This window comes from Barbus barbus, assembly GCF_936440315.1.
Source record: "Barbus barbus genome assembly, chromosome: 14".
Taxonomy (NCBI): Eukaryota; Metazoa; Chordata; class Actinopteri; order Cypriniformes; family Cyprinidae; genus Barbus; species Barbus barbus.
This window is the reverse complement of record NC_136742.1, coordinates 31,191,284-31,203,774: the sequence shown is the minus strand read 5'-3', so window position 1 is coordinate 31,203,774 and position 12,491 is coordinate 31,191,284. Positions and strand designations below refer to the sequence as shown.

The following is a 12,491-nucleotide window of genomic DNA, read 5'->3' as shown; positions in this document are numbered from 1 at the left end:
AAGGTTTTTGTGAGATTCACCTAGTGAACATATAACAAATAATATTAATGTTAAAAATAGCATTGTATTGCTGGAATAATATTTTGTTTTGCTTTACAGTCATTAAAATAATGTCAATAAATTTTGCAAGACTTTAGTGAACAGGACATGAGAAAGCAATATATATGATGCTGCTGCTGATGAAACCATTATATAACAGCAGCGTTGAGCAGGTCTGTCAGGTCATAATTAGTGGATAGAAATGCTTAGTGTCACCGTATGAAAACATTTGAATGGTGTTTCTGATACGTGAGAACCCTGGGGAAATATGACAAAGATGTTGGCTTAGATATAAGCAAACCTCCCTCTTCAGAACCTGTTTAACAGAGACACATGATTATATACAACCGGAGCTGCAAACATGAACCTGAAACACTTTCTCAGGGAAAAGTCCCGTCTTTAAAGAAATACAGTATAGGTGCTGCAAGGAGAATTCCTCGATCACATTTCACAGCAAAATGAAAAAATAAAATGCAGATTGTGATTTTTTTTTTGTCATGAATTGTCAGAAAAAAAATGTCACTTAGTTTTGCAATTAATGCAAAAAAAATGCAATATATATATTAAATATGAGCATTAAATTCTATAAATAGTATTTCATTACAGGAATTTCTTTGCAGTCAAATGCAATGCGCTGTACTAGCAACTATAGTTTTTTTACCTGATATTTTTTATTAATTGTACAAAACTATAGCTAAGTTTTAAAAATAATGCGAAAAGTTTTAAAATTTCTTTAAGAAATATATATTTTTACATTTGAGTGAAATATGATTTGAAAATGTTTTTATGGGATTCACCTACAGCAACTATATAATAACTACTTAATAATATAATTTTATTACAATAATATAAAATATATCCATGCAGTGAAATGATATGCACTACAATATCAACTGTATAATTGTTTCCTAATATATATATATATTTTACTTGATTTTCATAAAAATTATTTTAATTATTTAGCAAATAATGCATATATATGTATATATATATATATATATATTTGCTATCTGCAAAAAAAAAAATATATATTTTTAATCTGGACATGTTTTTGTGAGATTCATCTAGAGATTATAAATAATAACTATATAGTATAATAAAAAATTTAACTATTATTCACTGTAATTTATTTATTATATGTTTGCTTAATTGTCAAAAATAATGCTACTAAGTTAAAAAAATTAATTGTATTGTTTTATTTAATGTATGTATAATTCATACTATAGTTTATCTATATATACAATAAACCATAACATGACTGCATGCATTCAACAAATACATAACTAAATTGCATAAAAAAAATTACAAGAAGATCCAATGCAAACCCCAGAAACGCACACGTTCTCACATCTTTTGATGTTTGGATACTGAAGGAGCTTTACCTTCTGTGGTTTGAGCTGCACCTGCGTGACGCTGGAGGGATCCACCACAGGTTTGGGTCTCCGGAGCGTGTCTATGAGGCTTTGCCATTGAGGCGGCAGACCCACGAAACAGCCCTGCACCGGGTCGAAGGACGTATGCACCCTGTGCTCGAAGTTCCTGGGAGTGGAGATCTCCAGCCTTCTCTTCTTCTTCTTCTTCCTCTGGAACATCCTGACAGCCTGCTGGAAACAAGAGTCTGTCCCGTCATAACACCACAGCAGGGCCATGCACTCGCTCTGAGAAAACACAACAGCCTTCCAAACCAGACTGAAGAAGAGGCGGAGACAGACCAGGCCAGAGCTGTCAATCTGACACCTGAGGACACGCCCCTTTCCTGAAGCAGGTCAGAAACACACTTGAACCTGAGACTGAGAGTGTCCTGTAACACGGATATGCTAAAGTGAGACGGTCGTAGATCGAGTCTGGCCGGTTATTCACTAATGCATATTTAGTGAACCGTGAGACACTAACTACTGGAGAGTGGATCAATATTGCTGTGGGTCGATGAAAGCGAACACATGATTCCCTGTATATTGGATTTCCCAAGCCTGTGGGAAGGAAAAACCCATAAAGAGAGATTTATAAACCTAGAAAGCTACTGTTTCATATTTTAGCTGTCAAATTTAGCTGTCAATTTTTTATCCAGTAAAAGCTCTTTTAGCGTAATTGTAGAAACATCCAGCTTCAGCTCGAGCTTCTCATGTCTTTCTGCTGTCAAATCTTGACTGATTATTTACAGATGAACTCTTTCTGGACTGAAGCAGCTCAGCTTTACTTGATTCTCCATCAGTCATTTTCTAGAAAAATCAGTGCATCTCAAATCTGATCTTCAGGATCTTTTGAGGAGCGTTTGTTTCCAGAAGCTTTACTTTCTCTGTTCCTCAGCGGAGGAATGATCTTCATCTCACATCTTCTGAGGAGCGCTTATTTCTTCATCTCTCAATCAGCATTGCATTATATGTTTGGATCATTTCAATCTCATCTTAATAAATCATATTATTGGAGATATAGAGAGACCGCTGATATATACATCATTCCATGTCAGTATCTGCTGAACTGTAATTATAAGTTATAAAATTTTTATCTTACTTTTTGGCCATATAAATTGTCACAAATAAGGCAAAATAAATAAAATATAAATAAATAATATAAATAAAATAAATATAAATAATGACAAAATGAAATAAATTATTTTAAGTTAATTAAAATTTAATTAAAAATTTAATTATATTATTATTTATAATAATTATTTTATTCTTTTGACTTTATATAATAATTACATCATAATGTTAAAAATAGAATTGTATAACTAGAATATACAAATACTAATAATATACATTGCTCTAATATTAGCTAATATCTATATTGTTTGCCTGATATTTTTGATTAATTGTCACATAATGCAAAAAGTAATATTTAAATAATTTTTATTTTAATTTTGGAGTGAAATATGTGACCCTGGACCACAAAACCAGTCTTAAGAGTCGTTTTTTTGAAATTGAGATTTATGCATTATAAATAAATCATCTTTCCATTGATGTATGGTTTGCTATGATCGGACAATATTTGTCTGAGATACAACTATTTGAAAATCTGGAATCTGAGGGTGCAAAAAAATCTAAATATTGAGAAAATCTCCTTTAAAGTTGTTCAAATGAAGTTCTTAGCAATGCATATTACTAATCAAAAATTAAGTTTTGATATATTTACGGTAGGAAATGTACAAAATATCTTCATGGAACATGATCTTTATTTAATATCCTAATGATTTTTAGCATAAAATAAAAATTTATAATTTTGATCCATACAGTGTATTGTTGTCTATTGCTACAAATATACCCCAGCGACTTAAGACTGCTTTTGTGCTGCAGGGTCACATATGATCTAGATGTGATTTTATGAGATTCACCTATCTGGAGGCTACATATAATAATTGCATCATGTTAAAATAGAATTGCTTAACTGGAATATACACAACATCACTGTATTTGTTGGGGTTACACTTTATTTTAAGGTGTCCTTGTTTCAGAGTAATTATACATTTAAGTGTTGAGTAATATTAATTAACTACATGCACTTACTATATGGTTAGGTGTTAGACTTTGGGTTACTTGCATGCAATTATGCAGAATTAATTGTTATTATAACAGTAAGTACATGTAACGTGTAACAAGGACACCTTAAAATAAAGTGTTACCTTTTGCGTCTGCATCAAACTGCATGTTTTTGCTTTGCAAGTCTCTGAATAAAACTGAGCTGCTTTCCTTGATATTCTCACTATATCAGAGCCATATAAGCCTGATGGATCAAATATGATACTCAACAAAAAACATATGCAAAGATTTGATTTTAGATTTTGTCTGAAGTTTCAATAACTATTTTCTAGCTGTATTCTTTTACTGTATTGACTGTATTTAAATGTGTTTGTCTGCTGAAAACAAAACTTCACTCAAAGGACAGTGAGGACAAGCACTCTGAATCCTTTCATCTGTGTGCTGTAATCATTATGTGACAGATCTCGATGGATCACGAACACCTCGGGGAAAGCACATCGACTTCTGATCAGCATTCATATATCTCCTCAGTAAGAGCTTGTCCTCGTGACCTTTCATGACCCTCAACACCCGTCCAGATGATGAGATAAACAACAACTCATTCATGAACCCATGCTGAATTTATGCAAATATAAGTGATACAAGATGCTATTACAATTATTTAACATACAATATATACAGTATCTATGCAGTGAAATACTATGTGCTAAAATATATATGGTTTTTGCCTGATATTTTTGCTTAATCGTCATATAAATGTTGCAAAGTTTTTTAAATATATACAAAATAATAATAATTAAGTAATATATATATTAAAAAATAATTATTAAGCAATTTTTTTTTTGCCTTTTTCTGAGATTTAATTTAGTAACTATATATATATATATATATGATTACATAATAAATGTTAAAAATATTATTACTATAATATACAATATATCTATGGAGAGAAATACTTTGTATTATAATCTACTATATCATTTTGTTTGATATTTTTCCTTAATTATCATAAAAAATTATGTCAATAAGTTCTGCAAACAATGCAAAAATATACCATATATTTATACTTTATTTATTTATTGGTTGGTTGTAGTTAAATATGATCTAGACTTGTTTTTTGTTTTTTTTGTGTAAGATTCACCCACTTAGTGACTGTATATAATAATTACATAATAATGTTAAAAATAAAAAGTTATCACTAGAATATAGAATATATAAATGCTTAATATCAACTATATAATTTGTCTGATATTTCTGTTATTATCATAAAAATAAGGTCAAAAAGTTGTGCAAATAATGCTTTATTTTGTGAGTGAAATATAATATATTGTGTGTCATTTCAGGTATTATTCTGTCTTCATGCATGCATGTTAATGATGCCTCTCTCTTTTATATATATATATATAATAATAAACATCTTGCGGATTCTTCAAGGCTTTTGCAAACATATGCATGCACTGTGAGCTGAGCATTACTCTCTGAGTTGTCCAGGGTTGGCCTATAAATACCTGCGCTTCCTACTTTGTTTAGTCAAATTGTCCTTGTTGTTTAATGCAGGTTAAAGAGCCTGTTTCTATGATTCAGACCTGCATTAATACAATAGTGACCGCAATAATCAACACTAAAGGGGTTCAAACGCTTTCATTTCCAGCTCAGATCTTTCTGTACATGAACTAAAGCTGCACAAACACAAGCCAGCAGATTTCCATACGATGCAGTGCATCTGTAAACTGCTCTTATGCAAGCTGTCAATCAATATTTGTGAACATTAAAGAGTGAGCAGAAAATGAGCGAAATAACAAGATAAGACACACAAATGCATGGAAATCTACTTATTTCATTCTGCCAGGGGCTTTTTTTTTAAATCTATTATGTTTATGTATAAAGTCTGTTTTCAAAAAGAAAATAATAATTATAAAATATATCCAGCATTTCTGGCACCGTCCTCAAAAATTAATATTGAACGGCGAAGAATGTAATTTTATTTGTTCAATAAAAAAAAAGGGTGCACTGATAAAGACATTTTACTTTGTTATATAACATATATAATTGTTTTTTATGTTATATTTAAATATAAAAATGTATATTGGATATTAAAATCTAGAATTACACATGCTTAAAAAAATCAGGAATAAAAATATGTATAACATAAAAGATGGAGAATGGTTTTTCAACCTTTGAAATTTGCCAGAAAGGAATAGTATATTGTTTTTGCTTTAAAAAAAAAAAAAAATAAATAAAAATAAAAATAAAAAATAAAAATCTGAAATTTATTCATATATCATCAGAATTGATTTACTATAGTTTTGTTAATATTTTAAATTATATATATTTTTATATATATTTTCTGTTTTCAGTTTAAATTTAAAGTTTTCATATTTTTGTCATTTTTATCATTTTCATCAGTTTTTTTATAACTGCCTATATAGTTTTTAGTTTAGTTTATTTAGTTTTATTTATTTTAGTACTTCAACTTAAACTAAACGAAAAGGAGACATTTTGCTTTGGTAAATATCTGAAATAAAATACGTTTTTTTATATTTTATTTCAAGTAATGAAAATGTTTTTTGTATGGTTTTAGTTTTAATTAATGATAATATAATAAAAAAAAAATACATTTTAAAAATATATAATAATTACATGCGAATAATAACCTGATAAATAACCCGGATACATATTTATAAAAATAGAAATTTCTCAATACACCTGAGATATATATATGTGCCATCCCTACTCAATCTTGTAATATCAGATTAAGAAAACCATTTTTTAAAAATATATATACTGTATCTATACACAGTTGAGGTCAAAAGTTTACCCCCCCCCCCCCCCCCCCCCCTTCAGAATCTGCAAAATATTAATTATTTTACCAAAATAAGAGGGATCATACAAAACGCTTGTTATTGTTTATTCAGTACTAACCTGAATAAGATATTTTACAAAGAGTTAGGGTAAATTTGACTTATTTTGTCTTCTGGGAAACATGTAACTATCTTCTGTAGCCTCTGAAGGGCAGTACTAAATGAAGGAAAAAAAAAAAATTTGGCAAAATAAGAAAAATGTACACATCTCCATTCTGTTCAAAAGTTTTCACGCCCCGGCTCTTAATGCATGGTTTTTCCTTCTGGAGCATCAGTGAGCGTTTGAGCTTTCTATTTTGTGCTATTTTGCACATTGTCTATTTTGTATGTTTGTATATTATTCTTTTATTATCTGTGTCTTGTCTTGTTGCTGTCATTCTGTTGCGCTGTGGAGCTACTGTCACCAAAACAAATTCTTTGTATGTGCAAACATACCTGGCAATAAAGCACATTCTGATTCTGATTCTTCTGTAATAGTTGCATATGAGTCCCTCAGTCGTCCTCCGTGTGAAAAGATGGATCTCAAAATCATACAGTCATTGTTGGAAAGGGTTCAAATACACAAAAATGCTGAAAAACCAAAGAATTTGTGGGAGCTGGGGGATTTTTCTGAAGAACAGCAGGCAGTTGAACTGTTCAGGACAAACAAGGGACTCATGAACAACTATCACTAAACAAAAAACACAGCTGTGGATCGTTCAGGGAACAACACAGTACTAAGAATCAAGGGGATGAAAACTTTTGAACGGAGTCATTACTGTAAATTCAACTATTATTTTCTCTCGTGGACTATATGTAAACATCTTTTATGGGAAATATCTTATTCAGGTCAGTACTAAATAAACAATGATCCCACTTATTTTGGTAAAACGTTTGACCTCAACTGTATATATATATATATATATATATATATATATTAAAAAGCAATATTTTATTTTTTTAGAATACATCAAATGAACAAACATGTAAACTTAAAGCTTGCTTCTATTGCATGAGTTCCAGCAGACGTGACGTCAGACGCTCTTACCTGTGGATTTGTGTTTGAGTTCCCTCAGTTCAGCTCATTCATCTCATCTTTCAGCAGACCCTGATCAGCACAGAAACACAGTATATGAGCGAGGAAATGAAACACAGTGCTGTTTGATCAGCGGGTGTGGAGGGAGACGCATGACAGACGAGGAGCGTGCACACATGCTGATGATGTGGAGATGGTGAAGAAACTTCCTGAAGCACGTCGTGACATGAGAGCATTCATGACCTACATCTCAACATGCCAGGATGGATCAGATGCCAGCAACAAAAGCACTAGTTATAATAGCAAGGCTTGTTTATCCACGAAAGCCTGACTTTAGGGGTGTGCAGATATTTATGCAACTATTGCATACTATTTAGTTATTAAGTCAAAATGCATGTCAATACACCTCATTAAACAGGTCAGGAACGCCCATTTTTGCCATGTGTTATTTACCAAGTCATATCCTTTAGGACAAAGTTGAGAAACTACAGTCGTTTTGTGGCCAGCTAACAAAATATGATTATGAGCATTTTGCTGACATTCCCAGCTTATTATGTGTATATAAATACAAACACATGCATCTATATATTTAAGAAAAAATATGTTATGCTTACATTACATTAAATATAATTATATAAATATGAATGTATGAATGTAATCAAAATATATACTGTATGTATTTATATATATATATAATAAATATACATAGTACACATACATATATAAATGTAAAGAAAAACTTTTATTTTGGATGCAATTAATCGTTTGACAGCACTAGTTATTATGCAGTCGTTTCTAGAACATTATTAAACACCAGATGACTTTGAGCGAAGTTCTATTAAAGTTATTAGAAGCACATTTGTTCACCTCATTCCCAGAATGTTAGCCAAAGTTCTGAGGACATATTTAGTTTGTGTCTTATTACTAACAAAAACATGTTCTACAAACGTTCAGATTTTTAAAAAGGTGTTAAAAATGCTTTTTATGGTTCCATATGAGCTTTGCGTTATAAGATTATGGGACCGTTACTTGGAATGTTCTCTAAACGTTCTGAAACAAAGTAGTAACATTTAAAACAATAACGTTCAAAAAACATTGACTGCGTTTCAGAAAAGTGTTGTAAATGTTTATAGGACATTCTATTATAGAACATTATATTAACATTACTAGAAGAACATTTGTGCATAACTGCGAGAACCTTGACAAAGTTTTGAGAGCATAGTTGAGAAACGACATTATGTGCAACGTTTGTGTCTTAGACGTGTCCAGCTAACAAAAACGCATTCGAAGAACGTTATGCTACGAAACATTGCCTGAACAGCCAAACTCCAGATTTTTGAATGTTTTAAAACATATTTTCTTGGTTATATATGAATGTATATATAATGGTTAGAATGGTTATATATGCAAACTTTATGGAAACGTTACATTTGAAGGTTTTTTTAAACATTCTGAAACAAGTGTAACATTTAAAACAAGTAATAGCATTTACAAAACATTAGACAAACGTCAAATAAAACGCTTCAGAAAACGTTCAATGAATGATATATACATGTTAAGTTCAACAGAAAGACAGCGCTTCCACAAAATGCTACTTTTACTCACTACATCAGATAAATAACCATAAAGTACTGCTTACGGACCACAACAGTATAAATAACATTGTATGCTACGTCTTCAAAAAGGTTATGAAACATCTGAACGAACATTCTATTAACGTTACATTTGAAATAAAGAACTGAGAACATTCCCTGTTAGCTGGGTGGACATTGAGATTTCTTAATGTGCATGCATAAATATATCATACAAACATCTATTTTTATGTCAATGTTTTTCACAGCGTTCTTAAAGAAGAAAATCAGCCCGAACCCTGAATGCCTACACTGTAAAAAAGGATCTTTCTACTGCAAAATTCAATGCGTAACTTACCATTTCTTTGTAATTACTTGCGAGATTTTCAAGCAATCTAGCAATTGCATCAAATGTATTTCAGTGTATAACATGTTTTTAATAACGCAGTCTTATTTTCCTGTTTTTGATGATTGACTATGACAGTCTGAGATATAATGTTTCTTATGGAGACTCAAGAACACAAACACATGCAGATACTGTATGTGTCACATTACCTGCAGAAACGCCCTGCCTCCAATTCATCTGCAGATTCATTTACAGTCACCCAACTGGTTAAGGGACAGCACCAGGACTGGAACTGTCACAAGCTTTTTGGACTTTGTAACTGTTAGCCATCCAAACACAAAAGCAGGAAAATAAGATGGATGATTATTTTCTGTTAAACAGACAATATTGATGCAACACTGGGACTAAGAGGATTTCTGTAACATTCTCGTGATTGTATTTCTTATCATTTCCATTAAACGGACATGACATGCTGTAATAAGATACTGTTTTAAAAGATGTGTTATTTTAATATCATTTAAGGATTATTCTCTTTTATTCTGTTTTAATTTGATTAATTTTGTGTGATTTTGTCAATTTTATACTTTTTAAAAAAAAATGTGTTTTATGATGTTTTAATATTTTTCTTAATTTTATTTCAGTTTTAGTTATTTTAGTGCATCAAGTTAAATGAAAATGAGAAATGTTTTTTTTTTGGAAATATTTTTTTAAATATTTTATTAACTAAATAACCTTGTTGCCCGTCACTTAACTAGTTGAATTTGCAAGATTCGCACAATCCTGCATATATGCATAAATTAACCTAATTTTGAGAAATAAAAAAGTGAATAGAAATAAATAAATAAATAAGAAATGAAAAAGTCAATATTCGTTGATTTTAAGGTGCAATTGCAGAATGTAACGTCACAAATACTAGAATTACTAGAAAACGTCTTAACATGAGATGCTTCCAGAGAGATGTTTGCACATAAATGACATCTAATAGAAGTTATAAATTGTTATACAGTTAAAGAAAGCTTTAGAAATCTCCTTCATCAAGCCCAAGTTCAGGCAAAATCCATGTCCAGGAATGTCACGCTCTGTTTAGACAAGCAAAAGATCAGCCTTAACACAACTCCTACATTGTTATGCATTGGTTTTGTGCAGCCTGATCAAGACACAAACATTTGAACCCAAGAGAAAATCAAACAAGCAAGAAACCAGTAACTCCTCTCCAACATTTCAATGCTTTTCAGTGTGCTAAACGATTCGAGCTGAATTTACTGCTATTTTACAAGCACTTACAGTCAAACTTTACATCTTCATTTCATTAAAACATCCAGATCACCTCAGAAGCATGAGAAAAGTTAATTATATTTTACAAGAAAATGAAGCCTATTAGGATCATTTATGCATTTTCCTGAGAGTAAATCACATTTTCCCTAAAAATACTCATTAATTTTGAGTTTTCCCCTCTAATTTCCATTATTCTCAATTATTTTCATTACTGCAATACATTTCTGGTCTTACATAAACAAAATAGTGTTAAACAATCTTTATTTAACTCACTATAAATTAAAATCAGGACAGAAAATGCTACCCAGTGTTATTAGAATTAACTAAAACTAAAATTAAAACTAAAATCATAAAAGAAAATCATTATTATTACTTGAAATAAACTAAACGTTAACTGAAATAAAGTAAAAATAAAAATGTCTAATTTTATTTTACTTTAAGTTCTACAATAATTACACATAAAACTGAAATAATTAAAATATTAAGATGTTACAAAATAGTAATAATAATGATGATAACACAACAAAATTACAAAAACTTTAACTACTAAAATAGCTAAAACTGAAATAAAAATGACAAAAAATATTCTAAAAAGACTAATAAAAGTTATAAAAACATAACAAAATGACTAAATTTTAAACAAAATATAACTATGTACTAAAATAACTAAAACAGAAACTGACATAAAATTATATACAGACATAAAAAAATATAAAAATGACAAAACAACTGACTATAACTTTAAACAAAGTAAAAAAATTAAAACAAAATCAGAATATTAATAAAACCTATAAAGGTATATCAATGGCAGTAAAATAGCGCTGTATAAATGCATCTAAAACATTATTGTTTTTCTCCATTACAGTATTATGAATTGTGAGCTTAATAGTGGTGAAAATCTGATCCGGAAAAAATCTCATTTATTTAGTTAGTTTTTGGGGTGAAATATGAGCCAGACGTGACCCTGGCAGCGGAACAAGAGAACCTGAAGCACTTTTGTGGCTGATAGCGGCTGTCTGACTGCATTACAAGCAAATGGAAACGCTCGGGCCCCAGAGAACCAGAAAGACGAGGACAAAGCCGCCCGCCTCTGTCTAAAACCACATGTTCTTCAAGACCTCCTCAAGCCTTCACCTGTCCTAACCTTGCCTTTCCGGTCTTTAGTCACCAAAACAAAGACCAGAACCAGCAGCTTCACTTGGAAAAGAGTGAGAAAATCAAGACAGAAAGAGAGGTTTTCGGTCCTACCTGAGGATCGCAGCAGCGCTCATGAAGGTCTCACACACACAGGAACATGTAGATCTGCGTGCTGCTGCATGTTCTGAGGGGTTGGGAGCGTCTCTATCCAAGCTGAGTCACTCACATAACAGACTTCTAGTGTGCTGCAGGGTGTTAAAGTGGCCAGAGATACACAAGAGTTTAGTCACTTCCATAAGGAGCAACCTAGAAGAAAGAAACCCCATAAACCAGATCTCTTTAAGACGTCTGCTGTGCTGGAAATCCTTTACCTAAGTTGGTGTTTCTGGTCAAAAATGGCCCGCCTTGTAAATATCCCATTATGCCATATTATCACCAAATCTTGGATGCAGTCTTTTTGAAAAATGAAAATGTTAGTTAATGCTATGAGATTGGAAACTTAGTGACTGCTCACACGTGGTAAAATGTTTTGGTAATTATTGTACTTTTTGGGGGATTTCCCCCCACTGTGTTAGTGTTCTGGGTCAAAAATGACCCGCTTACCAACAATAGCTTGTGAATGTTTCATTATACAGGTACTATACAATCACCAAATCTTTATTCAATCTTTTAGCCAACTTGCTTTCCTTCGTTTAGCACAGGTTTTGTTTTTCTTTTTGGATCTGATTAATCATTAGCCTCATTGATGCACCTCAGTTTATGAGTGAAAAA

At 31.2% G+C, this 12,491-nt stretch overlaps 1 protein-coding gene across 3 annotated transcripts in view; it reads right to left on the bottom strand.

Moving 5' to 3' along the window:
• Nucleotides 1-11,887, bottom strand: part of LOC306880250 (serine/threonine-protein kinase PAK 6-like) — a gene marked incomplete at its 5' end in the record, with an annotated part of 28,001 nt that extends 16,114 nt beyond the window's left edge. For 2 of the 3 annotated variants that reach the window (XR_013785064.1, XM_079433659.1), the window contains 3 exons: nt 1,422-1,643; nt 7,404-7,463; nt 11,832-11,887. Coding sequence is in view for 2 of the 3 variants with exons in the window: in XM_079433659.1 (XP_079289785.1) it covers nt 1,422-1,631 (210 nt within the window). Of the gene's footprint in view, nt 1-1,421; nt 1,689-7,403; nt 7,464-11,831 lie in introns of those variants that run through there. The other variant, XM_079433658.1, reaches the window with a different exon arrangement.
• Nucleotides 11,888-12,491: the final 604 nt, after the last annotated feature.